General features: G+C 42.8%; 1 protein-coding gene across 7 annotated transcripts in view; it reads right to left on the bottom strand.

The window, feature by feature from the left end:
• The window catches only part of LOC144807225 (7-dehydrocholesterol reductase-like), a 195,532-nt gene that overhangs the window by 20,436 nt on the left and 147,119 nt on the right, over positions 1 to 27,977 (bottom strand). For all 7 annotated transcript variants that reach the window (XM_078673082.1, XM_078673075.1, XM_078673076.1 and 4 more), the window contains 3 exons: positions 15,534 to 15,640; positions 8,486 to 8,708; positions 2,598 to 2,688 (listed from right to left, as the gene is read on the bottom strand). In XM_078673082.1, coding sequence (XP_078529208.1) covers positions 2,598 to 2,688; positions 8,486 to 8,708; positions 15,534 to 15,634 — 415 coding nt within the window. In that variant the 5' untranslated portion in view covers positions 15,635 to 15,640. The remainder of the gene's footprint in view (positions 1 to 2,597; positions 2,689 to 8,485; positions 8,709 to 15,533; positions 15,641 to 27,977) is intronic.

A 27,977-nucleotide genomic window follows, 5' to 3' on the forward strand; every position in this document is an offset into this window, starting at 1 on the left:
GCCACCTGACTATGGATCACCTGACAGGTGCTCATCCTCCACAGGGAGCTTTCAAGAACGTAAGTGCCCCCCAAAGGGGTAGTAAGCGATAGAAAATTGCTACAGTGCAATATAATACAATATCCTTAACCCATACCAGACTACCATAGGTTTCCTAGTGGACTTTCAATTCGTAAAAAGCTCCCTCTCTGCATATATCAATGCACGCAGCACTTCTCATCTACCCTCAGTTTGAAGAGTTACATTTAGGTGCACAATGCAGATAAATGTGTAACAATGTCCTATGATCAGAGTGTCTGTGTGTCTGTTTGTCTGTCTCGCTCATTCACTCTATTTATCACTCTCTGTTCTACATGTTACAGATTTGAATCCTCACAGGTTAACATCATGGCTACTCACTATTCCAAGTTGAATGTATAACTTGTTCGCTTTAGAGGGGACACAGAAGCAGGGAGACGCCAATGTAGAACAGATAGATACAACAGACACATATACAGCAGACTCAAGGTTCCAAGGACCTCCTCAGAATTAAAAGTCTGTCCCTCGCCCCCCGGACACTATGGGCTGTGGGGAAGTTGCAGTTCAGCTGGTTACGCACTTGTGCAGGAGGATGAATTATGTATTTTTCAGGCCATTAGCGGACATTCAATTGTGTCATTTTATTTTCATTAGGAGGTTTTTTCAGAATGGATATCTCGAATCATGAGATTTTTCTGTTGAGTTGGGTAGTAAGTGTATTGGTGTAATTCATAACCTGCATTCTTCCTCGGAGTCTTTAGTGGTTCTATATAAAGACTGAAACCAATTGGAGCATGAAAGAAATCTTGTTGACAGCCACACGTGAATGAGGGGGAAGGGATTGAAAGATGCGTTAGTGATCCTGATAAGTCATTTGCGGTTGGTTTGAAAAGAAATTAACCAGCTGAGAAGTTTTTAAGGATGTAATTGCGTCTTTGATGGTCAATAGCAACAAATTGTGCTCATAAATGAGAGGACAAGAAGACACGGAGTAGATATTAATATTTTGATTGTTCCGGTGTCTGTGCTACACTTTGTGAAACTTAAAGGGTGAGTAAATTGGCCTTGTCAATTACTGTATTAAGTGAGTCTGCTACACACTTTTTATTTACTTTCGCTCATCAAGGTTGATAACTGACCAGTCTGTAGTGAGCTCATTGGAATCTCCAGGAGGGTTTCTTGACAAAACCATTTCACCAAACTTGCAGTATGTCTGGATAGATGCCATTTTGGAGTAACAAGTTAATAAAAATCTACTGGCGATTGCATAGCTGCTAGACGTTTTTAACTGTTGAGGATGGAATTATACTATCGTAGTAGAACGTGGGCCTTAAATCCATGATGACTTCAATAACTACAGAAACTCCACAGAACTTGGATCACGAGTACGGAGCTATTGATGCTAGTACATTTTTATATCTGAGTTGAGTGTAGTAGATACTGATTCTCTGAGAAGTGAGATTTTGTTTAGGAACAAGTCTTGGAATAATTTGCATTTGGGCTTAAAATGAGATGGAGTAGGCCAGTTGATGGTTTTGGGTTGCTTTTTATGCTTAAGAAAACTTATGTCATCACCATGGTAACAGAGTTTGGGTTTTATTTTTAAGCAAAATAATTGATGTCAAGTATGTATTTTTCATGGTTGCTTTGAACATTTATTTGATCTCCGATTCCAAATTTATTTTGAAGAAGTATTAATCAGAGAATAGTGGTTTGCAAGACCTTGATGTTATTTTTTTTTGTTTTATGGGCACTATTTTGATATGACATTGTTCTAAATGTCAAATGAATTCATTATATCAATGGTTATTGTAGTGAATTGTAAATGATTAACAAATTAATTAAGTTAAGATATTATTTAAATAAGCAGCTTCTAGCTCGTCTAACTCACTATAACTTTCCTAATCAGTCTTCCTCCATGCTGCCCTATCCTTTGACTGAAATGTATTTTACTAATGCAAATCAATATTTGCAGAATATTATCAGGTTGTTACAGTTAAGATCTTACGTTTTACTGATAAATATTAACATGCAAATGTCTATTAGCTCACTGATTTCATTGCTTTTATTGTTTTTCTGTAAAACATAGTCACAAAGACTTAAAACTGAGACATATCTGAAAACACTTTTTAGAGAATAACACAAATTCACAAAACAACTTTCAAAACAATAAAAAGGTAACGTTTTACCAGCAAAAGTCTTGAGGCCACTCTTTGGAATACATGTTACTATAAAACATAAGTTCACCACTTGTGTTTAAGTTGAATAATTATTCAAATGATCAATAACAATTATTCACCACATTCACGGCCCCTGTGGGAGAGACAATATACTCCCTGATGCATTCTGGAGCTGACTGAATGTGATACAGGACTATGAGATGGCGAAAAGTGTCAGGGCTAAAAGATGACAAACGAATCACTGTAACAATCTTTGGTCGTAAATTCAACAACTGTAATGTAATGCGTGTTTTACTGCTCCATTACAATAAAAAGATAAATCAAAAACAAACAAAAATTATTACCTTAAAAGTAATTAACAGAAACCCTAGCCATGACTTTTCAAGTAATAGTTCTTACCAGCAGGAGTGCGCGCCCCTTCTTGCACTCCTCCAACATAGCCAGGCAGCAACTTATGACACAGGTCAGGAATAAACATATATAGGAAAACCTAGAAAGAACATAATATATATATTTTTTAATATATTTTTATTTTATAAAGAAATCAAATATGACATAGCATTTGTCAATAGGCATTTGCAGTTGTACAGGATACTGAGTATACATTCATGAAGTATGCAATGGCTTTTTCAACCACCAACAACTATACCCTCCTCTCCCCCAATAGGCGATTACAATCGTCAGAGTCACACTGGAATAAAATATAAAAAAATCACCCGATAGGCAGGCAGAGGTTTGACAAGGTATGCGATGCCACTCACCCAATGCCCTCTCTTTGCCCCTCTCTATCATCCACCAATTCTTCCAAGGCATAATACGATATACAACTATCCCAGACCTTATGAAATATTCCTAGGACAGCCCCTGCTGACATAGGTAGCTCGCTCAGCGATCATGTGCATTTCCATGGTATTTCTCCATTCCATCAACGTGGGGCCCTACTCAGAGCCCTAGATGACGGGCCACATCTCTTTTGGTTACCACCAGGGCTAAATAGCTGAACAACAACTGGGCTTGTGGTAGATCTATATCATTGGGGTTACCCACCAGGATAAATTTGGGGTCCATAGGGAGGCCTAATGAAAACACATCCATAAGTACCTCTATGATGGCTCTCCAGTAGACCTGTATTTTTGGACAACTCCACACCTTATGGAAAAAGAAGCCCATTGCGGTTTACATCTCAGGCAACCCGGATCCGAGGCTCTCCCCATGGCATGGAGCTGTTGCCTATCATAGTACTCAGTGTAAGATTTTAAATTGGATCAGCCTGAGCAGTGTCTTTATTGCTACCTCTCAAGAGTGCATTATAGCCTCCTCCCATTCGATATCTTCCATGCCTGACACCCATTTCTCTTGTAGGCCCTTTAGAGAAACTGGTTTATTGTTAATAAGAGTTCTAGTTCCTCCATCAAAAGCACCTATCGAGAGACGCATATTCTGGGATTCCCTCTCCTGGGAGCCCATCAGCTTTCCATGCGTGTGGAAATGCATATCGTCCTCTCACTGGAGCAATGAGAACAGCATAATGTCGCCGCATTCCAGGAGATCCCCTATTTCTGAAATTACTATCAGATCCCAGGATCTGAAGCCCTTTAGTTTACCAAGTTCAGGAAGCCACTTCCCCACCCAAAACGGAGTTTCCCTCATGGGATTGCCCCTCCTTCCCATGCATTTTGTGGCACCAGCTCAGGCCCCAATTGCCAGTGCGGTGTCTGGCAGGAAATTGTGGGTACCTCGACCCCCGTTATAGGTAGTGTTGACAGGACTTTGATGCCTATTGGGATTGTTCTAACATAAACGTGGAATGGTCCGGGCCAAAAGAGCCAGTCGTTGATGTTAATATGATGGGAAGCCCAATATTACGTACGGATGTTGGGTAGGGCAATCCTGCTGTTGTATTGGTTGCGCTGGACCGTGGCTAGGGCTTTTCTGGGATGCTTGGCATCCCACAGTAGTGTATGCAGATTTACATCTATTGCCATGAATATCGCAGAAGAAATGGGGTAGTATGTATGGTGAAGGGAAAAAAGTAGTTTGGGTAATGCTATCATCTTACAGACTGCGCTGGGAGGGTTATGCGATCATTATAAAGAATGTGCTCTTCCCAGCAGCGCGAGGGGCAGTTTGCGCCATCTGGCCATGTCGTCTCTACAGTTACGCAAAACCCTCCCTAGAATGCGTTCATGACAAATCTTCTGGTGGAGAGATTAGAAATATACCCAGGTATTTGTACCTCAGAGTGGTGAGCGTCAGGTTATTGAGAAGTGGGGGGGGGGCCGGATCGCCATCTTCTTCTGTGGGAGGTAGCAAAGTGATTTACCACACTTGATACAACATCCGGAATAGCTTTTGTATTAATCCAATATGTGGAGAAGGTGCGGGGTGATTGGGAAGGTCTGGTAATATAAAGTAGATTGTCATCTGTGTACAGGGAGATTTTTTCTTCTGAAGCCATGGACCTGCGGGTGAGCACGGATCCTACATGCCAGTGATTTTATTATAAGAGTAAATAAAACAGGAGGCAGGGGTAACCCTGTTGGGCTCCCCGACCTAACTGGAATTCGGACTACACTACCCCGTTAACTCTCACGGATGCCAACAGCGTATGGTATAGCAGCTGAAACTATTTCCTAAAGCTAGAACCGAAGTTAAATTTTACCAATGTGTGCTCAAGGAAAGGCCAATGTACAGCATTGAACGCTTTTTCAGCGCGACCATCAGTAAAACATGAGGCTCCCGATAGCCTTGCATTTCATTGATCCAATTATGTGCTTGTCTTAGATTATAGTAAATGGATCTCCCGGGCATAAAGCCCAATTGGTCTTGACTTCAGTATCAGGAGGGAAACAGGCCGATAGGAGCCACACCGTTCTCTTGGTTTATACCCTCTTTATGGATAACAACTATGGTTGCCCTTTGCAAATCGAAAGGGAGAGCACAAGGTCAGTTCGCCTCTAAAACATGTCAAGAAGACGAGAGGCCACAAGGTCTGCATATCTCTTACAGACTTCCACTGCAATCACGTTAGACCCAGGGGTTTTGCTGGGTTTCAGTTGCTCTATAGCGTTCATGACATCAATGAAATCTCAGCCTCTTGCTTGTCCCAGGACTCAGCATCTAGAACTAGAGTGGCGATTGCGTCTAAGTAGGGTGAGGCTTGATGTGTTGGTCGTAGTGGTCTAGCAGTGTAGAGATCTTTGAAATATCGTACGAAGGACTCAGCTATGTCTCTATATGAGTGAATCACCTTTCCATCTGCCCCAACACCCTGTGCACCGATTTGGCATCAAATTATTTTCTTGCCAACCAGGCCAATAGTCTACCTGCCTTATCTCCAGCGTCATATAATTCATGAAGTGTGGCTAGCATTTAGTTTTCGCATATTCCTGGGCTAAGGCACCATATTCCTCTTTAAGGAGCATTAGTCGGTTAAGGACCGAGGGTTCTGGCTCTTGGCTCAGGGCTCCTTCGTGCTCTAGCAATTGAGCTTCTGAACGCTCCAACAAGTGGAAGGCCCTCTTCTACTTCTGAGCCACCAGGTTTTGCGCTCTATCTTGTAGAACTGTTTTATAGGCATTCCAAAATGCAATCTTGTACTTGACTGAATGCTCGTTTTCTGTAAAATAGAGCTTGGTGTCTACTCTCAGGACGATTGCTACCTCACAATCACATAGATCCCAGGCATTGAGCGTCTAGCCCAGCGCCAGCTTTGAATTCTTGCCTATCAATATCAGATAGACCCCGGGCCAAACACCCAGACCATCATATTGGGCTCCCCTCCCCTGCCAGTGCTAGAATGTAGTCTAAACAGGAGAAATCCTGATGGGCTTCAGAAAAATAGGAGTAATTTCTAGCATGTGGGTGTGCTCGCCTCCATAGGCCAGTTAGTCCTAAAGTGGTAGTGAACTTAGCAAGAAGGGTCGAGTGGACATGTGAGGCCTACCGGTCCTATCTTGGTCTGACGCCATGACGTTGTTAAATCGCCACCCAAGAGGTGGAGTGTGGACTCTGCTTGTAAAAGTACATTCGCCACCTTTCCAATGTAGACGACTGTAGCTGGGTGGGTGCGTGGACACTGAGCAGTGTGACGTCTCGGTGTCCCCATTCTCGTTTTACCCCTGCATAACGGCCCAAAGGGTCAGTCCAGCGCTTTGTACCTGTGCAAGGTGGGTTTTTGCAACAAATCAATATAGTGACTCCCCTAGATTTCCAGGTGTAAACCTGAATGGACTAAAGTCATGTATGCCCCTTGGCCTAAAAGAAGGAGCACAATATTAAGCATGAAGTATTGATAAAAGCAGCATTACTGTCCTCTAAGGTGTAGGGCTTTAGAATCACGGCCCAGTTTTAATGAAATAAGGGTGTGTCACCTCACCAGAATGACATCTTAGAAATAATTATTGACATAAATGTGTGTTCTCTTAACACCTTGGCCAGCCTTCACCTCAATAGCCCCGCTTATCATCATCCAAATACCTTCACAGTGCAGTAATAATATTTAGTAATACCAGTAGGAACTGGAAGGTATGCATTTCTCACCACTGGCCGACTCCAGACAGTAATTGCCAATTCATCTTCTTCCTGCTCAGGGAGTTGGCTTCCATATTCTAACAGGTTCGAACTTCGCCTTCCCTGAGAGCAGTAAGATGACTCAGATCTTTGGGCGGGCAGTGATCTTGAAGCACGCTTGGTGACATACCTCTTAAATGTGTATCAACTGACTAATCCAGGTTTCTCCTAGTAGTTAGAGCAATAAATAGCTGTTTCTTACCCCACCTGGAATGTTTTGTTTCAGGACTTGTATTTATTGTGTTGTCATGCATTGTTAGTGTGCTACTTTCTATTGTATGTATTTATTCATTTAGTGGTTTTTATAGAGAGACATGCATCCATTTCCAAATACTACAAAGTGCTAACATAGTTTGACAAATATATGCATCAAGCAGGTAGAAGGGGTGGACTCCACATGTGGGTGGGGTGGGAACCTAGCTTAATACTGTCCAGCTACTGCCCCTGCTCTACCCCACGTTCAGTTGAAAGCAAATTTCCACATGTTTTCGGAACTGCTTGCGGTTGAATTTCACCTATGGATTTGGGTTTATGGCATCAATTAGTATAGAATCTTGACGGTTACATGATTTATAAAGCATACAGTTGCTATAGTTCTCTATTTGGCATATAGTGGAAACCTCTTATGCAGATATTTAAGGCCTTCGCTCCAGAAGGCCTTGTGAACCCCACAGAGGGTTTAAATTGCTCTTTGCACCCACGGGGAGATAGCGGAGCACTTTTAGGTAGGTTTATGTGCTTGTGTTTACAAATGTGCAAACATGTTCTGGCTGCCATGCATTGTAGTTACTGTATCCTGTTATATTAATCTGCAGCCATATATATTTGATGCTGTAATTGTTATGGCGAGCCATAATGAGCTCTTATCAGCTCCACCTGGGGCTGGTTGAGAGTCATGCGAGGATCCAATACTATACGAAGAGCTGCTGGTCATCATCCTTGACCAGTGTTTTAACTAGGATATTGAGCATGGGTTCGCAGTATAAAAGTATCCCTAGATTTCTAACTTTCAATTACATATAGGTAGGCAATCATTTGAAAGTATTTACAGAAGGGATTTTTTTTAGTGGTGGGGAGGCGTTCCAAATATATATTTTTAAGTTATCAGAGTTTATTCCACATTAAAGAAAGCCAGCTAAGTATATCACACACTACTGTCACTGGATACAAACACTAGATCTAAGGCAGACCAGGAATGTGTCTTATATGTCACACATACAAGGAGCAACAAGGAGGTAAAAGAACAAACAGATGCTACAGGAGTAGGGAAGTGATGGCGAATAGGAGATTCTCTGCTGCAAACTTTACTTGTACCCTCCTCTTTGTCTCCCACCAGAATGATGATTAAAATCCATATTTTACAATTCCAAGCCAATATTTTATTCTTAGTCTCTGAGTGGTTCAGTGTTATGTAAGAAGCCTAGCTTGGCTTTTTAGCGAAAAGTACTTTGCATTATAGGACCTGTATTAGAGCTTTAACCATCATACACAACATCATACATAGCTGGCATTTGCACTTCAGGTGCGGATTATGAATTCTGACAGCATATTGCGGTAGAACCCACTCCCAAAACAACAGACATACCCTACAGGCTAGGCTAGTTCTGCACATACAATGACCTGTGTAGATGAGTAAGCTCATAAAATGCAGTTTTCTCTTTGAAAGATTATTGCCAGCTGAGTAATTAAGTTGTAATTCCCACTGAAGCACTTACCTGAAATGTAACCCACACAAAATAGATGTTTGCGGCTCTCCAGTTCAGAAGTGGAGTCCTGTTCCAGATGTCCGAGAGATGGGACGCTCTGGTGTAGACATCCATGATGGGGCGGGTCACAGAACACTGGAACTGGTCACAGGACATGATGAAGAAGTACACGATGAGAGGGGCGAACATCAGCAGGAAGAGGACGCTTGCCAAGGAGAACCAGTCCACCTCCCTGCAAACATGAGAGCCAGGAGGTTACTGTACTATTCCAAACAGGTCATCCGCCTCTTTACAGAATGACAACAACTGAAGAACCAAAAGAAAGTCTGTATAATAAAATTGCAACTACTGTTTTATTTACTCCTGGAGACTCCAACACAAACGGTGCAGCAGCAATTTTACTCTCTGATTTATTATTCCTGATGTAGCTGCTCACCCACAAGAACAGAATATAGAACGCTGTCAATTCCTCCAGATTTTCTCACAGTACTGAACAGATCCATATTTATACATATAGTTATTTACAGTGTAGCCATTAGGCGCACCCATGATGTCGTTTGTGTAATGTATGGTGTGTTTGCTCTTTTGATTGCTCTTGGCGTATGAGCATCATGAAAATATGTCAACTCGGACACAGAGGCAATCCTTGAATTTCGTGTACTGATGCGGATATCAACATGAAGGCTTAAGAACGAGGTCTGGACTGTTAGTTGGTGTAGGGGTCTTTTCCACAAGAGTATTATGTTTAAAAGCAACACATCTAGAGATAATATAACATTACCAGATCTGATATGTTCAAAACCTGTTTCACCTTCACAATGCAGCTGTCTGCAAGAAATATTGTCACTAATTCTTAAAAGAAACTTCTCATCAATGTCACAGCCCCACACAACAGTTGATAAATGCTCTTGGTACATCGCAGCAGGTTCCTGCAAGAGTGCTGTCCCCAAAACACTGCTCGAGTTGCCTTGGAACGGACCCAAGTCTGACAAATTCGGCAGTACTAAGAGGTGCTATCTTTGTATTCTCGTAAGTCGCTGAAGTGGCCTCTTTATCCTCGGTTGCAGAGGAGCTGGAGCCCTCTACAGGGACTACAAAGTAAGATTCGTGGGATGCCTCTGGTTCCCCTCCTTGACAACAGCTTCAAATGTTCCAACATTCTTGCCAGCACTTGGGACCCCTATACCAGTGCTTGGGCTGGAGGCAACAAAGATGGCAGACTTCCTACAGTGTGGCTGGCTCTGCTCCCCACATCCCATTTTTATTAAGAAATAACTTTTATAATGTACACAAGGCTGAGAATCTAAACTCCACAAGGGTCTCTTTAACAGAAAATAAAGAAAGTGTAGGATGTTTTGCTGTAGATAAACATGTTCTGCATATACACTCCAGTCCACTGTCAGGTCCGGAACCAATGACATGTTCTCTGAAACCGTTGAAGTCAGTCTTCCAGAAGTTTGTCCAACTTACAAAAGAACTCTGTAATGGATCAACTTCCGCATAGGACTTGACTTCAAGTAGTGTTGACTCAGCTTTCTCAATCAGATCATATTAAGAATGAGTATGGGGGAATCATATTATGAAGAAATAGAGCCCTTCCAATATTGCCTAAATGCATTGGGTGTGTAACTTCTACTAGTCTCCGGTGCACTAGCAGTCAACCTGTTTGGCATGTGAGACATCCAAGTGCAAGAAGATCATACGCTAACTACACAAGCATTGTGCAGAGCTTGGGTTTGCCCAGACTGGACTTCCAGTCGCCACCTGCCGCCTCTTTCTTCAGGCCCCTCCAACCGCGAGAGACTCCTGCACCGGAATGCGACCCAAAAGATCCCGCTGCACCCGATCCCCACAGCCCGAGGAGTAGTGGACCAAGGGTGTCCCTGGGTGTCTGATGATCTCAGGGTCCCCCAGTCCCAGCTTGCAACCTTTGTGACCAGACCGTTCTCCCACTGAAGTGAATGGGACACCCGACGCCGTGACACCCGGACACCCCACAGCCTCTTGAGTTGCCTTTTGGTGTGGCCTTGGACAACGTCCCATACTCACCTAAGACCAGAAAAACACTCTTGTAAGTTCCCGATTGTAATACATGTTTTTCTTCATAGTATAACATTACCAATCCAGAAAATCCACTTTTGAAAACTGTAAAAATTCATAATTTGAAGAGTACTTACCCGATGATCTTGGTATCTAAATTTATCTAAAAGTATGTGTTATTTTTTATAAATTGGTGCTGGATTTCTTTATTTAGTGTGTTCTCATTTACTGCCTTTGAGTGTGTGAATAAATGCTTAGCATTGATATTGAATTGAATTGAATTGAATACACATTTATATTGCGCATGGCTACCCGGAGGCATCCCAACGCATTCAGACCAACATCGCAGTTCATCATTCAAGGGAAAAGGAAGGTCTTCAACAATTTCCTAAAGGTGCGATGATTCGATTCGAGCCAGATAGCATCGGGGAGCTGATTCCAAAATTTCGCTGCATGAAATGAAAAACGACGTCCACCCATACGTGTCCGTTATACCCTAGGGCCTGTCAACAGTTTTTTGTGGTTCGATCTTAAAGGCCGAATGCTCTTGTACTGATGGACCATAGGACGTAGCAGAGCAGGACCGTTATCAGTAATAGAACTGTGGGCCATACACATGGCCTTGAACCAAATCCTTTCCTGCACTGGAAGCCAGTGCAGCTGTCGCTTTCCGCTTTGGCAGTATTGCGTCTAGGGATGTCCATGAGAAGTCGGGCTGCGCAGTTCTGAACGATTTGTAGGACTTTGATCGTACTCTGTGGTGCACCCAAATAGACTGCATTCGAAAAGTCCAGACGCGATAGAACAAGAGCCTGGACCAGCAGGCCTCAAAGGGAAGAAGAGCCAGGACCTTCCTCAAGAGTCTAAGCAGACCATAACATGTTGCTGCAACCTTACGTGCTTGGACAAGAAAACCCAGATTAGGGTCTATGCCTAATTGCTCACCCACGCTACGACAAAAGAGAGAATTTGGGGTGTCATTTGTGCCTCTGTATTTACTTTGGAGTTTGCCTGAACTCTTTATGCAGTGTACCTCATTTTGGTCCACTATATAAAGAGCCAGCTTGCTACAGCCCCTTAGAACAGAGAACATCTTACTAGCTCCTGAATTTGTGCTCATTCGTGTTGACTGAAAGCAGGCCAGACCTGGTAACAACTCAAAAGGTCTTTAGACTTCTGACCATGACATAGGTTGTTTCTCCATTAATGAAGGAACAATAATCCGAGTGGCCAGTTCAGGTAGCAAGTTGAGGCTTCCTCACCACGGCCGCCATTACAGCAGTAGAAAGGAACAAGACTGTCATCTATAGGAGCCTTGTCATTCCAGAACAGAGCATAGAGACCCATAAAGAGAGAGAAGGAGGGGTCAAGCAGGATGTGGTCGCAATGCAAATTTGTGACTTGCACCTTAAATATGGAGTCTCTGAAGTGCCTTTATCTTTTCAGCCGCTGGGGTTTGGACATTCGCTGGGTGGCTGCTCAGACTGGGGGATAGCTTTATTTGAGGTGGTGCTCTGGATACTTGTATGAGCTGGTTGTGGGATCGTCTCTGGATTTTACTCTTAGGGCCACCATTAGTTCACTCCCTGGAGGCATAATCGGGCCATGTCCGCTATCTCTGATGTGGCCAGAAGGAAGGCCCTCCGGTGTCTTTCATGTGGAAGGTGTACACTATTGCTGAGACAATGTGGGCAGGAAGAGACCAAGCACTTTGTGAGTAAGTAACCTAACTATTTAGAAATAACGTGGACACCGCCACGTAAAAGCAACCTGTGAATGAAAAAGTCTTTCTAATGTTTAAAGAGGGGTCTTTTAAAATGCATGGGTTTTTAACTCAAATTCAAATTCCTGATGGTGGTATTTTAAGCATGTAAAAGATGTAAAAAGATATTTTTCATTTTAGGCGATGGTTTCTTTTTTACGAGATCTTTGGCTACTAATGTGTGTCAAAGACAAAAAGAGTACTTTTGGCCTGAATGCCTCTCATCAAACCCGACAGCAGCAATCCTAATGTCCCTACTTTCGGCATGCCAGTGAAGATTTCACAGTCTGGACTTTGTTGCTAGAGCAGTGCTGGTAACATCTTGGGCGGAGTCTTGTGTGTCTGTTTGTGGTTTTTATTTCGCTTGTGAATATTTACTCGCTTGTAGAGGGTAAAGCAGCCCAATACATCACTCATCTGTGGGAGTACCTAATTATTGACCGCGCTTGATGAAAAAGCGGACGTACTACCACCTAGATGCTACAGAGAGACATGCAGCCAGATTCATCAACGGAAAATCGGCTCGCAAAGGGCCAGATTCTGAGAATTTGGTTCTTTGCGAGCACAATTTTTGCATTTAGGATTCATCACCCCAAATGCAAAAATCGCAAATTGCGAAATCGCTAAATTGCGAGGAATTGCATTTAAGGAATCTCTATTTGAGATTCCTTAAATGCAATTCATGAAACATTTTAGAATTGCGAAATCGCTATTTTTATCCGCTATTTACCGCGAAGTCTGATTTTGTGGTAAATAGCGAAAACTTAGAAAAATGCACTTTAGTGCATTTTTCTAAGTTGTATGTTACACACACACATGTCCTTTGGACATGTGTGTGCGCAACATCAGTCTACATTTACATTTCAGGGGTGCTACAGGGTGTCCTTTGGACACCCCTGGCACCCTTGAAATCGCATCCTTATTTGCGATTAGCAAATTGCTAATGGCAAATAAGGAATGACTCCCCATTCATTCCTAAGTGCTTTTAAGCCCATAGGAATGAATGGGGTGCCCTTCCTTATTTGCGATTAGCAATTTGCTAATCGCAAATAAGGAAGCTGTAGAAATCGCAAATAATATTGCAATTTCTACATGAATCCTGTTTTGCGAGTCTTTAATAGCGATTCCTTAATAATCGCTATTAAGGACTCGCAAAAGTGGACAATGATGAATCTGGGGGATAGTCACTGGTAGGTGTACAGCATCATATGGACTTTGATGCTGGTGCAGTTTGCCTGTTCTGCATTTCCAGAGATGAGGCACAGCCATCACTGTATGAATTTTTATGCTGGATGAATCCAAAGTATGTATTTTCGTTTTTAAATTGAAATATTTTTCTGAACTTGGGGAGGCGGATTCAGGTAGGTTCTCTGTGGCCGTCATGCAGAGGCGCTGTTATCAGCGCTTCAAATCCATGAGGGAACACAAAGATTTAATCTGAAACTGTTAACAGAGTATATAGAGCCTTATGTGAAAAACATCTGTGTAGAGGAACTCTGTGCTCACACTGGAGAGAAAGGAGAACTTTGGTCCTGGCACTAGTTCTAAGCCACAAAGTCTTTATTTCGTAAGATTGTTACATATACTGAAGGCCTGGACAAAAGTCCATGTCCTTGACACAGGGAGCAGATGAAAAGGGACATTTTTATCTGCTAACTTCGCAGAGTTTTTTTTTTTTATATAGCGCGAACCAGACCCGAACCGAATCAGGTATCTGAGCGCTTTACATATTTTCCAGTTACGTTATATGAGGACACACTTTCATTTTTTAGGCACGGGGAGATTAAGTTGCCCAGAATCACAGGAGGTTTTGGCTTCGTTACCGAGACTCGAACCCAGTTCCCCAGGTCCGAGGTCAAGCGCCCTAGCAGTTAGGCCAACTACTCTCCCCAACTTCCTTGTAAAAGAAATGAAAATGAGCCGAGCGAATACATTTTGCATATGCCATCCGTGCCTGTCAGCCTATGAAGAATTTTGTGCCTGAAATACAGACGTTTCGGCCGGGCTTGCGACTCAGAACTATCCTTCGCAGGACATTAACAGTTTGCTGCGGCAGTGTTCAAGTACATTTTACTAAATTCCACACTGCATTTGAAATCTTCATCAATACAATTAGACATACATTGATTTGGTCTCTTAAATCCATATATTTGCCTGTATATGCAACGTAGCGGACCATTTTTGCTATCACACCATGTACGCCAAAGCAATGAAGTCAGGCGGACGGCAGCACGGATAGTGTTGAAGATGATGATTTGAGCTGCAATAAGCTTTCCCCCAGATGCATCAAGAACCCATTTTGCTATTCCTTAATAGCTAAAACTAACGATTCGCTATTAAGGAATAGCAAAATGCAATGCATGAAGAAATCACTAAAAATAAAGCGATTTCTTAAAATTCCATAATTGCGACTCGCAAATTGCGAGCCGCAATTAAGGAATACCTCCCCATTCATTCCTATGGGCCTAGAGGCCCATAGCAATGAATGGGAAGACATTCTCAATTTGCGAATCGCAATTAGGGAATCGCAAATTGAGAATGCGATTTCAAGGGTGCAGGGGTGTCAAAAGGACACCCTGTTGCACCCCTGAAATTGATCTGTGCACATATGTTGCGCACACACATGCCCTTAGGGCATGTGTGTGCGCAACATGAAACTTTGAAAAATGCACTTTAGTGCATTTTTCAAAGTTTTTGCAAATTACCATGAAGTTTAACTTCATGGTAATTTGCGATCCCTATTAGCGAAATCGCTATTTTTAAAACTTTAATGCATTGCATTTAAGGAATCTCAATTTGAGATTCCTTAATGCAAGTAATCGCAATTTTGCGATTTCTTAATTTGCGATTTTTGCATTTGGGATGATGCATCCCAAATGCAAAAATACCGGTCGCAAAGGGGCAGATTCTGAGAATCTGCTCCTTTGCGAGCGGATTTTACCTTGATTTATCTATGCCTTAGTGTTTTCATATTTCAAATTTCGTGTTTAGCTCTAAAAAGTGGTCAATAACATTTTACACCAAGAGTGTTTCTGCTTCAAAATGTTTACATTAAAACCTCCATCCCAAGCATGAATGTCATCCAATGTATACTCTATCTGGGATCTTCCATTAGCTGAGACTGCAGTGTCATCCTTCCCAGGGTCACTCTGGCATTATTGTTTGTTTCATGTTACAGAAAGGAGATATACAGCTTTTAAACATAAACTAAGACAATGCTAACTCGGCCCCCTCTGTCTCAAAGGGGCAACTTACCAGGCTCTTCCCCATTGTCCCAGATTGGCTTTTTCACCGTTTAGGGCACCTCTGCTCCCTTTATTGGAAGACTCCTTCGATTCTTGGCCTACCTCGCCCATTGTAAACTGTAAAATTGGAACAAAGAATAGCATTTTAGAATCAAAGATTAGAATATCACTACTTGAACAAATAAAAGATACCATTTCACCACTCCAACAATATTAAGTTCATTGAAAAGCTTTGTTTCCCCAACCGGGGGGGGGGGGGGGGGGGGGTAAACGTGAAATCCAGGAAAAGCCCCTTGGAGGGAAGGTAGGTAGGCCAGTTTCATGACCCAAGAAAAATGGACCACGAGACAGTCCATTTAAATAAATGAAATCTCTTACAAAATACTACATTGTCTGATGTAAGAAGGAGATACGACACTGAATATTGTAATAAAGTGGCAACAGTTAGTAGAAGTTAACACTCACAGAAATGCAGATCACACCGGATTGGTCCACTTTAGCCGGCATAAATTACAACATTTAAAAGGATGCCATGCTAACAGGATGGGTCAGTGGCTTAAACACTCAATGCTGACAAATGTGGTGATCTGCAGGACACACGTTCGAATCCCAGAGAGGCCATCTCAGCCCTCCACCCTTCCAAATTAGGTAAACTAAGTACCATTAAATCGAGCAATAGTAACATCTGTCAAACAAAGCGCTTAGAGAAGGCAGTAGTGGAGTATGACGCTCTAGCTAAAAGACAAATAATTAATATTATAATAATGACATCTAGAAATCAATGTGTTCTTTTTCTTAGAAAGGTACTATCAAGACGGAACTCTATATTCTAGTCACCCTGCATTTTAGTGATCGTCACAATGGCCTGCCTTCTTTGTCATTCAGTCTATTGTCCAGAACATCTATCAGTCTATGTATCATCCAAAGCCGTGGTGTAATGTAAATGACTATTAAAGTAGTCAGATTTTTACCACTTCTTTAAACCTTGAGTTGGTTGCCTCTCAGTGTAAAGGACCTCAAACATGAAATAAACGCCTGTGGTGGGACCCAAACTGCAATTGACAGTAACGCTGGCTGCTACAGAACACATCAGATGGAATTATGAGGCAGCAGCGCAGCTTACAATCAGGTAGGCTCCAACAGCAAGCACCACCAATGTCGCTGTCAAACTGAAATCGTACCCACAACAGCATCCACCAATATCATTGTCAAAACAGCCCTGCGCCCACAACAACATCCACCGATGGGAAACAACCTTTACAACACAGTCATCACATCGCACTACATTTACAACGCAGTCATTACATCGCAACATCCTTTACAACGCATGTCACTACAATGAGGCCATTACATTGCAGGTCACTACAACGCATGACACTACAATGCATGTCACTACTATGCAGGCATTACATCGCATGTCATTACATCGCATGTCATTACAACGCATACCATTACAACGCATAGTACCCCTACACTATCCAACACTTACCCAACTGTTGCACCCCTTGGAGGTGAATAGTAATTTTTACCCCTACACTATGCAACACTTACCTTAAATGCAATGTAATGGTTTGCGTTGTAATGGTATGCGTTGTAAAGGTATAATGCGATGTAACAGAATGCGTTGTAAATGTAGTTTTAAAAATTTGTTGTAATGGTATGTGATGTAAATGTATGAGGTGTAAGAGATGTTGCAGTGTAAAAACTGCGTTGTAAATGTATACATTGTAACGTCATGCATTCTCCACCGATCAATGTTACTGTCAAAATCACACTGCGCCCACAACAGCATCCACCAATGTCATTGTCAAAAAATGACTGTGCCACAACAGCAGCCATCATATCTTTGTCAAAACAACACAGGGACCACAACACCGTACCCACAACAGCATACACCAATAAATGTATTTGTCAAAACAAACTACACCCCAATCGCATCCACTAGTCAGTGTCTTTGTCAAAACGACACCACGCCCACAATAGCATCCACCAATGTCATTGTCAAAACATTTGCTGTTTTTAAACAAGCATTTGCAATGCAATAGGTCTCGCATTAGGAAAGTTTGAGCTATTGGTATTGTAAATGACAAATTTTGTATTTATGTGTTGGTTTTGAAAATAGCAAAATTAATAGCTTTGTCATTTACAATGCCAATAGCTATAACTTTTGCAAATGTGACACCTATAGCATTTGTAATGCAACATGTTTTGCATTTACGTGACTTAGCTGTATTGATATTACAAATAACAATAGCATTTTTTTTTATAATTAATACTTAAATAAAAGTTATTGTAATGTTTAATGGCAATACCCTAAACTTTTGTAAATAACTTTTGTGAAGATTATGTTCAGTGTATTTTATTGTGACGAAAATCCAAGACCAGAAGTGAAATATTAACCTCTTTTTGTGACATTTGTAATAAAGCTTGAAACATTGAGAGAACATATTTGAACCAGTTGTTGTTGAATGGTTGTGCAGCAGAGCCCCCCTCCTTAAAAAACAACAAATAAGGCAACAGTCTACCACAATTAATCAACAGTGGGAGAAGCTTAAAAGCAGCAACTCAAACAATGGGAACAGCCCAAACACAAGCATTTGCAATGCAATCAGTCTCGCCTTTGGGACCTTATTAGTATTTATCCATGCTGCACATTATCCTGGGTGCGGCAACCACCGGCTCAAATTAAGCAGAGGGGGAGGGGAGCAACAAGGGAGGGATGAGAAGCCTGGAGGGAGAAGGAAATGACGAGAGGCCTGGAGGGAGAAGAGAGTAGCATGGGAGGACAAGCAGCATGGGAGGACAAGAAGCCTGGAGGGAGAGGGGAGCAACAAGAGAGGGATGAGAAGCCTGGAGGGAGAGACGAGCAACAAGAGAGGGACCAGCGGCTTGGAGGGAGACGGGAGGGACGAGAGGCCTGGAGGGAGTGGAGAGCTGCAGAGGGGGGACAAGAGGCCTGGAGTGAGAAGAGAGCAGCAGGGGAGGATGAGAAGCCTGGAGGGAGAAGGGAGCAACGAGTGAGCGACAAGAAGCCTGGATCGAGAGGAGAGCAACGAGGGAGGGACGAGAGACTTTCAGAGAGAGGGGGAGGGACGAGAGGCCTGGAGGAAGAGAGAGGAGCAGAGAAGGGACGTGAGGCCTAGAGGAGGAAGAGAGCAGCATGAGAGGACAAGAAACCTGGAGAGAGAGTGGAGCAGCGAGGGTTGAACGAGAAGCCTGAAAGGAGAGGGGGGCAATGAGGGAGGGACAAGGTGCCTGGAAGGAGAGAGGAGAAGTGGGGTAAGAGAGGGCTACCGAGCAAGCGTTTGTGAAAGATAAAGCGCGCTGTTGATGAATTGGTCATTGAGCTGAGACAGGAAAATGCTCATTAAAAGTGACGCCAAAGGATTAAAAATAACGAGCAGTGATGGAGGGTGGGGCGCAGGATAATTTCTCTAAAGAAGATTTAAGGGCTACAGACCTGAAAATGAACCGCAGCATTTTTACTGCATGTTTACGATCGGTGCACACAAGGCAATGTGGAAATCTACCACCAAATCCGTTCCAGTTTATGCTATTGTTTCTTTAGCTGGTGCCACGTCCTCTCCGATGCAGAGAAGGCGGTGAGAACGTATTGGGCCTGCAGTGCGACTGTCTTAATAAATCCCAGTGCTCTACATTACGAGGTGGTGGTGGGGGTAGGGGACTGCACGGGGATGTTAAGTGGCAGGTTGGGGCAATGAGAACGATTAACAAGACGTCAGCGTTTAGTTGCGTCGGCCGCAAAATGGATCCAAAAAAACCAAGCTGGAGCCAGCTCGGGCGCAGCACGTCTTCCGGAGACGTGCACGTTCACAGAGCACAATCGGCTCGGGCACAGGCCAATAGCCGCTCGTGCACAGCTCTGTACTCCCTTGGCTGTGAGCACGGTGACTGTAATACTCGCTGCGGCAGCGCTTCGCGCTGCTACCGGCAGCGAGCCCTAAAAAGTCTACAAAATGATAACAGTACAAAAGTGTTAACCCAAAACTCATTTTGTAACAGATGAATACAGAAAATCCCAGTCTAACAAGCAGGATTGCTAGTTAGAAGAATGATCATATTCAAATGTATAGTAACTAATCTCCAATATAAGCCAAGAATTATTATTTTGTGTCATGTGTTTTCTTTTAATCACAGATTTACAGTACTCGCTCCAAAAGCTGTGTTTTTGGAAGCTACTGCTCTTGGCAAAGAGTGCTTCTCACTAAGGCGCCTTCATTCAGTCGCACGAGGACCCGCCCAGTTGTGTCAGTGAAAATCACAAAGTCAACTGTTCTTGGGACATAATGGAGAGGTCGGCTCAACCTGCCTTAAGACTGACGTATGAACTGCAAACTGTGAGTGAGGATACCGAAATGTGCTCAATAACACAGCTACAATCTAGATAACATTGAATAATAAAAAAGCAAAGACTGTTCACAAAGCTGGCCAGCACCAGATAATGTAGTTAAGTTGTTTCATAGGCAATATTCAGTTTGCAGAGGATTGATTCAGCAGCTCTCATTTTATGCAAATACATGTGCACCACCTTATTGACTGGAAATGCTTTTATTTTAAGTTTAATATGGAATGCAAGATGGGTTTATAGCTATTTCGAGTAGGGGTGGTCTGCATTTAGATTCCAGCAAGACGAGGTGCTTGCGGGAAACTGGTGCTCCCGCAAAGTTCTATGCTAAGTGCCAGCACGGAGTGGAGCTAATGCAGAGAGCTGTGCTCTTTAAAATATGCATGTCTCTGTGGCCGGACATCTTGGGTCGGCCAGCCAGACATGTGCATTTTAAAGTTCTCTAACCTACCTGTCTTAGACAGCTGGGTTAGAGAACGCGCAGGCCTACAGTGCTCTTGGGAGCGCTGAGAGAGCCTGCTCTATCCAATCCTGGTCCTATCCAATCCTGGTACTGCTCTCATGCTGTGAGAGGAAAGCCAGGATTGGTAGTGCAGTTTGCTGCGCCTGGAGCTTCCATAAGCCACCCAAAGGGGGGAGGACGTCGCGCAGCAAATTAGGAAGGAAAGTCTACTTACTTTTTTTGTGCCCCACTACTCTCAGTACAAGTCAGCCGCCACTGGTCTTGGGTTTCTTGTGTTCGGGTTCAAGGAGGGCCTGGCCAGGCAGTTCAGGCTGGATAGTTCCTACTGGAAGAGGACCGACATTGATTTGCATATGGCTGGGTCCAAACTGAGGTGGCATGGTGGGCAAAAAAAGATGGGTTGGAATGCTTTCCTGGGTGATTGCCGGTGGTAAGACTATTTGCAAGCACTCCTATTACTTTTTGTATGTTTGATTTTCCGCAATGCAGCCTCGTTAACTACAGAGACATAAATACCAGCCTTACATTGGCATGCAATGGGCAACCACTGGAATCTTGGTGAATATGGCTTCCGATCACCAGTGTTTTGTGTCACTACCACTGGGAACCTAAATGCAGCTAGTAAATTCATTTAACAAAACTAGTAACAACATCGTATTAATCGTTTTTCACACCAAGCAGACGTAATAATGTATTACTAGTTGAGACCGCATTGCACAAAATATGCATAAAATGACCACCCACTGGTGATGGATCTGTATACAAATAAATAAATATTTAATACAGTCCTGCACTGACGGGAAAGAAGGTGAGTATTGCTTTAATACTACAGCACGAGGGGTGATCGAAGCCGGTGTGGGTAGTTTTGAAGTTCCCTCACACTAAGACCCTTGTTTACGAGTTCTCTTCAAATACATCTGTGTACACAACATCTGCTTTGTATGCAAAATATGTGCTCTGGCATTTGTTGTAAGGTTTCATCTTTTTATTTTTCTCCACTGTTTTCCGTGTTATTGTTCCGTATCGCTTGGCGCATTGAAGCTGGTTTCCTGGCATCGCTGCGCTTCATTTTATCGGGAGTAATGTGATAATAGGATTTATATTGTTACAAGAACAATATTGATTCACTCGCTGTGAGAATGTGAAAACATATACAGAAACAAACCATTCACTGGCTGGGAAGCATAGTTTCAGCCAGTGCTTAATTTGTGAAAGGATGAGTGCCGGCGCCGAAAGCTCTGCTTAGAAGCCCGCAGCCCGTTGCAGTTAAATGTCAGCGCGCCGAGTACCAAAGCCGTACCTTCCCTTTTCTCTCACTCCTGCAGGTCGCTGCTGTCTCTCTCTTTCTGAGGGTTATCAGTCTTTCTCCAACCGTCTTTCCCCTTACTTTCTCCTGGGAAAACGTCTGCTGAGAAAGAATAAATCCGGTCCCCTCAAAAAATGAGTGCGGGTGGCCACCATCGGCTCAAATTAAGCACAGCGCCTGCTCTATATGGTAAATGGATTGTTGATTCCATTCTGTTTTTCAATTAAGTGGGACAATGGAGTGGGAGGCGAGGGGAATGGTGACTCCGGAACACAGCTGGCTTGTGCAAATAATCGAAACCCACCCCCTCCTGCGCCCCACAGGCGGTTCCTTTTGCATGGTAATGGGGTCTCTCCTGAAAGGCTCAAACGCATGGACGTCAAGAGGCAAGATGGCTCCGTCACTCAGACAAGGCCGCAGCTTCTCTCTGCACTCTTGAGACCCTACGGGTAGTTAGCGCGCTATATAAGTGTCACTGATTGACTGTCGTGCCAAGTGGCAGTTAGTCGCTGGTTGCTAGCTGGGCACCACTGAGGTGGGGTGGGCAGGGTGGGGAGAGCTCGAATGGGGGAAGTATTTGATTAAGCATTGATATTTGAAGATAAATCATGTGTACTGTGATGTAATATCATCTTTCCAATTGCACTGTGAGAAACTGGTCGAATTGACTCCGACCACAAAAAACAAAATGTAAACTATACATCACGATCACTCCCATTCAAGCAGTCGATAAAAGGAAGTGAGAACGGTGTTAAATAGCTCAGTTTACGGTGTGTGCCTGCAGTGTATAACTATTTCAGAGACCGACATAGCAGCTTTAAAAGATTGTGTACCTGTTTATTCACGTCTGTAAAAGCCCTCTCTCTAATGCAAAAAACAAAAAAACAGATAGAGGCAATTTCTAATAGCCACTCACCCTGAGGTATTTGGAACACAAATGTGTTCGGTTTCTTGTCTTGTTGCCAAAACAACATTCCTGAGATTAAGGAGTGTCAAAAGGATGACGTTGTTGGACAAGCGATTGACTTTAATTAATGTGCTATCAATATTCGCCGCACGTTATCGAGGAGAGAACACGGACATGGTTTTATTTAAGATCGACATTTTTTATCAACGCTACTATCTTTATAAATAGCACACACACATATCCAGCCTCTGAGACCTGCCTGTGATCACTTGGTCGCAAATTCGAGTCTTGTAAAGTTCAGTCAGCCTTTCATCGTCCAGACGTTGTTAAAATTAGTATCCATTGAACTAGGATGCTAATAATTGCATATAAAACGTCCCCGTCAAGGAGCATCAAAGACTCCAGGGAGGGTGACAGCCTATAGACAGGGGCATCCAATGTAGGCCCACCAGAGCAATCAATCAATCAATCAATCAGGAGTTTGTTAAAGCGCGACTACTCACCCGTAAGGGTCTCAAGGCGCTAGGGGTGGGGGGGAGTTGGGGGGGTGCAGGTTCCATTCCATCAAGGAGGGGGTCTGTCGAAGAGCCAGGTTTTGAGGTTTCTTGCGAAGATGGGGAGCGATGTTGTCTGTCTGAGGTGGATCGGAAGGGCGTTCCATGCTTTGGCCGCGAGGAAGGAGAAGGAGCGGCCTCCCGATCTAGTCTTTCTGGTGCGGGGGACCACAGCGTAGGAAAGCTGGGCTGATCGTAGGGTCCTTTGGGGTGCGTGGAATTTGAGTCGGCTGTTCAGGTATGCTGGTCCAGTGCCGTGGAGGGCCTTGTGTGCGTGGGTGAGCAAGAATATTCTTTCATGTAGTTTAATACCTAATGCATGATTTTAATTTGTAGGGTGTTGCTAAAAAAATACCACGCAACCTTACTCCAAAAGTGTACTCAAACTAAAGTGTCTAGGAGAGTGGATAAACCACCTGTTACTCCATCCAGAGCATCATCCATATCAACAACAATAACCAAATGCCTAACATCCAAGGTGTCCAGATGAATCTTATGGTGCCCCCGCGTATCATGAAAAAGTGTCTGAAACACCAGATCATTCCAATAACGTATGAAATTACGCTGTTACTAATGTGATACACTTGAACTATAATAAGCATATATAACATTGGTCTAGTGGGATTTGGCGTGGTTAGACATTATTTAGTTGAACAACTGATCCTTTCCGAATCTTCAGCCTCTTGTATTATGGTTAACAGAACTTTTGGCAATGCAACTGTGAGACCTTTGACTAATCTCATGAATGTTGCGTAATCATTCATGTGTTTGTCTACTTTAGATGAATAAAGTTTTGCGTCAATGACCACCAAAGTTCCACCATTGTCTGCTGATTGGAATATTAATTTATCATTAGTTGTCAAGGATTTTAGTACATTTCAATATCATCCGTGATTTTCTTGAAAGGTACAACATTATTGAAAAAGTGCCTTCATCTTAATGCTCTCATGAAACGAAATAGAGCTCCTTCATTCTCTAAAACGTTTGGAGACAAACGATGTACCTTTGTTCAACAGTCAATTGTTGTTCTGATAATGTCACAGAGCAAATGTTTATCACTAGACTTTGTCCTGACGCCTTATAATTTTCCTGGATTTTTCTTTTTCCTCTCTGTGTTTTCCTTTTGCGGTTGTTTGTTTTGTGGTGGAAATATTTGGTGGTTGGCTGGAATCGTGTCCCGTGGATAAAAAAGTTGAATGAGTGGACGCTGATGTTGACTCTGATGTTTCTGAATTCGGAGGGGTTTTCTGTAGTTGACTGTTTGTTAATGGGGCCTCCTTGTGCATTGAAAGTTACTGTTTCGTGAATTAAAGCATATATTTCCGATGCTTGTTCAGGTGTGTATGCTTTTATGTTGGCTCCGTTGTCCGTGATAGTTAAAATTGATTCAAATGACATTTTTTGTTTGAGGGTGCTATGATAAAATAGACAAAACCTGATGCAAAAAAAGTAAATGGTTATTGTGCACACCATCTATTTTTGAGTTAACTTAACTCTCAAGAGATTTAAGTAAAGTTAACTCAAAAAAAATAGTTGGTGTGCATTTACTTTTGTTCAATCAATTGCCGGCACGTGTCTGTGGTAACTAGAAATATCAACCACCTTCCTCAGGTCCGAAATACTATCCCTTCCCCAGTGGTCAATTCATTTGACATCATGCTCAAAAAGTACAGTCAATGAATTCATTTGGCACCATTCCTCACAGAGATTTTCACAGGAGGTAGATAAAAATGTGCTCTACCTTTCCTAGTATTTGGTGGCACTGCTTCGTTCTTAGTCTAAAACCATCTGTGTAATTCATAGGGATTTGACTAGAACAAAGTCCACTCAATGCGGAAGGGTCTTTCTCAAATGCGGACCTTAGTATTGTGCCCCCCTTTCTTTTGATTTGTGAGACCTTCACCACTTTGCTATGTATCGATTGATCATCAACAACAATCACTTTCATTTGGAATCCCCGGGCCATAACACACACACTACGTGGTCAAGAACAAAACAATTTCTTCTAAAGGAGAAAAGGCAAAATAAGTCAAAGGGTTGTCATCATAAAAATAAAAGGAATATTTCTTGGGATATTAAATCTGATAAAATTACTAAATTCAGAGCATAGTGTCGCAAATGTCGTCAGATTACTCTACATAAACCACATTCCTATTCTTGTACGTTCAGTTAACACATCCCAACAAGTAATTACATCTGGCAGTTTATATCTTGCTTCAAGTGAACTAACTGAATTAATATATATGACAACAATAAATTGTGCATCGAAAGCCGAGGATTGAATTAATGTGCTTGGCATACATGGATCAATTTGGCAAACATAAACTTGACACGTTTTAGTGCTTAATAAATATAGGTATGTATTATGGATGAAATTAGCATGCCGAGTGCACTGCAGATACCCACAGGTGATTTTTCCAAAGACTGCAAATAATGGAATAGGCACAGAGACTGAAATATTCTATTACCCTGTAGGAGTGATTGCAACAGAGGCCAAGGACTGAATGGGTATTGAAGCTACACTTATTTCTCTACCTCAAATGTAATTTTCCTGCCTTGGGGCTAAATAATAAGCGTACATCTCTCCAGCATCCATTTAGGATCTATCCATCTGACACCGTCCATCAGTTCTCCATTTTCCTATCTGTCTGTTACATTGTGCATACATGGCTGTATGAGCATTGTATGTGACTAGTGACTGTGTGACGTCTGTGTCTGTATGTATGAATGAGTGAGTGAGTGGCTGTATGTTGTGCGCCATACACAAGCCTTATACACTGGTTTCATCAATGCTCTTACGGTGTATCTGCGATCCCACCGGTACCAGTACTCCAATACTTTGAATATATACTTAGAGTGAGCTTTGGCTCAACCCACATTCTTATCTTTTGCTCATACCTCATGTGTCAGTCTGTATCCTATGGATTGTTTATATTGTGGAGCACGAGGTCTAATCTTACAACTGAAAAGGACATTGAATCATCAAACATTAAATGCTTTATCTCATAGTTGCATTGTGGAGAACGTAATCGATGTTTTCTTTCTTGTTTCACTGAAGCCGTTTTTAAAAATGATTTGGTTAGGATTCAAAATGCCAGGCCAAGAAGCTAGCTGGTTCGCTTTTTTGGTGGATCACTTTAAGTCCCCAGAAGGAACAGTGCCAATTGATGCATGTTCGCCCAGGTTGGCGCCGACAAGTCCGAGCAAGAGTGGGAGCAGGTCTATTGGCAGCTTGGATTACAGCACCAACGATCTTCAGACAACTCAAGAAAGGGTCACTAAAGTCCTGTTGAAAGCAAGAGCGGACGGAGCACCGGGCCCCTATGGACTACCTCCAAACTTATTCAAATCTAATATACCACTCTGGTCGGGTCTTCTAACCAACCTTTTTAATTACTCCCTTAGAACCTCGATAGTACCGGACTCTTGGCTTGGAGCAATAATCCATCCAATCTATAAATCAGGTCTCCATTCATCACCAAACAACTACAGACTGATAGCTCTCTTGGATATTGAGGCTAAACATTATGCGAGCATTCTCCTGAACGAGCTGAGAGCATGGGCAGATGAGAACAATTTGATACCAATGAACCAAACAGGCTTCACTGCCAAATCCGGGACCATGACTAACTTATTGACATTAGCCATCATTGTTGATAAAGTTTGTTTAACATCTAGGGCTGTTTTTTGCTGCTTCGTTGACTTTAAAGCCGCTTTTGACAGGGTCCCCAGGGCAGCTTTATGGGAAAAGTTAAGGAGATGGGGAATCCCTCGAAAACTTCTGGAGGCAATCGTTCAGTTACATTCAGGTACATGGGTTCAGGTGAAGTTGGGGTCCGGCACACATCTCTCTCGGAAAATCATGACTACTAGGGGTGTCAAACAGGGCTGTGTGCTGGCCCCACTTGTTTTTAATTTGTTTATTGCTGACTTGACGACAACTTTAGATGAAACTAATAGTCACCCTCCAAAGATGGGTGGTGTTCCCATAAGTAACCTGCTTTACGCTGATGACTTAGTGCTTTTCAGTCTAACACGCGTTGGCTTACAAAGGCTCCTGGTAAAACTACACAATTACACCGCTGCAAACCAGTTAGAGGTTAACCTAAAGAAAACCCAAATGGTTACCTTTGGGAAAAAAAAAGAAAAGTCGGGGGAGGATGGTTGTATAACAACATGACCATTGCAGTAGGAAGTGTATACAAATACCTAGGGGTCAATCTTGACTCAAGGGGCAACTTTGCGAAACAACGTAAGGAGATATCTGCGAATGCTGTGACCTTACAGGTGACCCTCTCCAAGCTCTCAAAAAACTGTCTGGCCCAAGTTTAATCCCTCTACTAGAGGTCATGAGAGCAGAGATTGGTCCGACACTGTCATATGGTAATGAGATTTTCAGGGGTAAACTGAACACGAATTTAAACCAACACGTGACTAAAATTTATTTAAAAAAGTCCTTTGTTTGCCCAAAAATGCCTCTGCTGCACAGATTAGGCTAGAAAATTTGCCTATTAAACTATGAAGTCTCCAGCATTGGCACATTCCTAAATCTCTGCCATAAACTCAGACAAGCAGACATAGGCTCATTGGAGTCACTAGTCTGGCAAGACATCTTCGAGAAAAGCCCAGGGGACACATATGGTCGCCTTTTCAAGGAGTTCATTCAAGAACTCTCCGCAGGTGACCTATGGGATCTCAACCCCAGTACGACATTATTTAAATCCAACATTAAGAAAAGCGTCCGAATAAGTTCCCTCATTATGGATAAAAACCATCTTGCCAAACGTAGTAGACACGCATGGGCCATTATGAACTCGTACGGGCGATTAGCTCACGCAACCTATCTGTCCTGCACCTA

This window comes from Lissotriton helveticus, unplaced genomic scaffold, assembly GCF_964261635.1.
Source record: "Lissotriton helveticus unplaced genomic scaffold, aLisHel1.1 SCAFFOLD_859, whole genome shotgun sequence".
Lineage (NCBI taxonomy): Eukaryota > Metazoa > Chordata > Amphibia > Caudata > Salamandridae > Lissotriton > Lissotriton helveticus.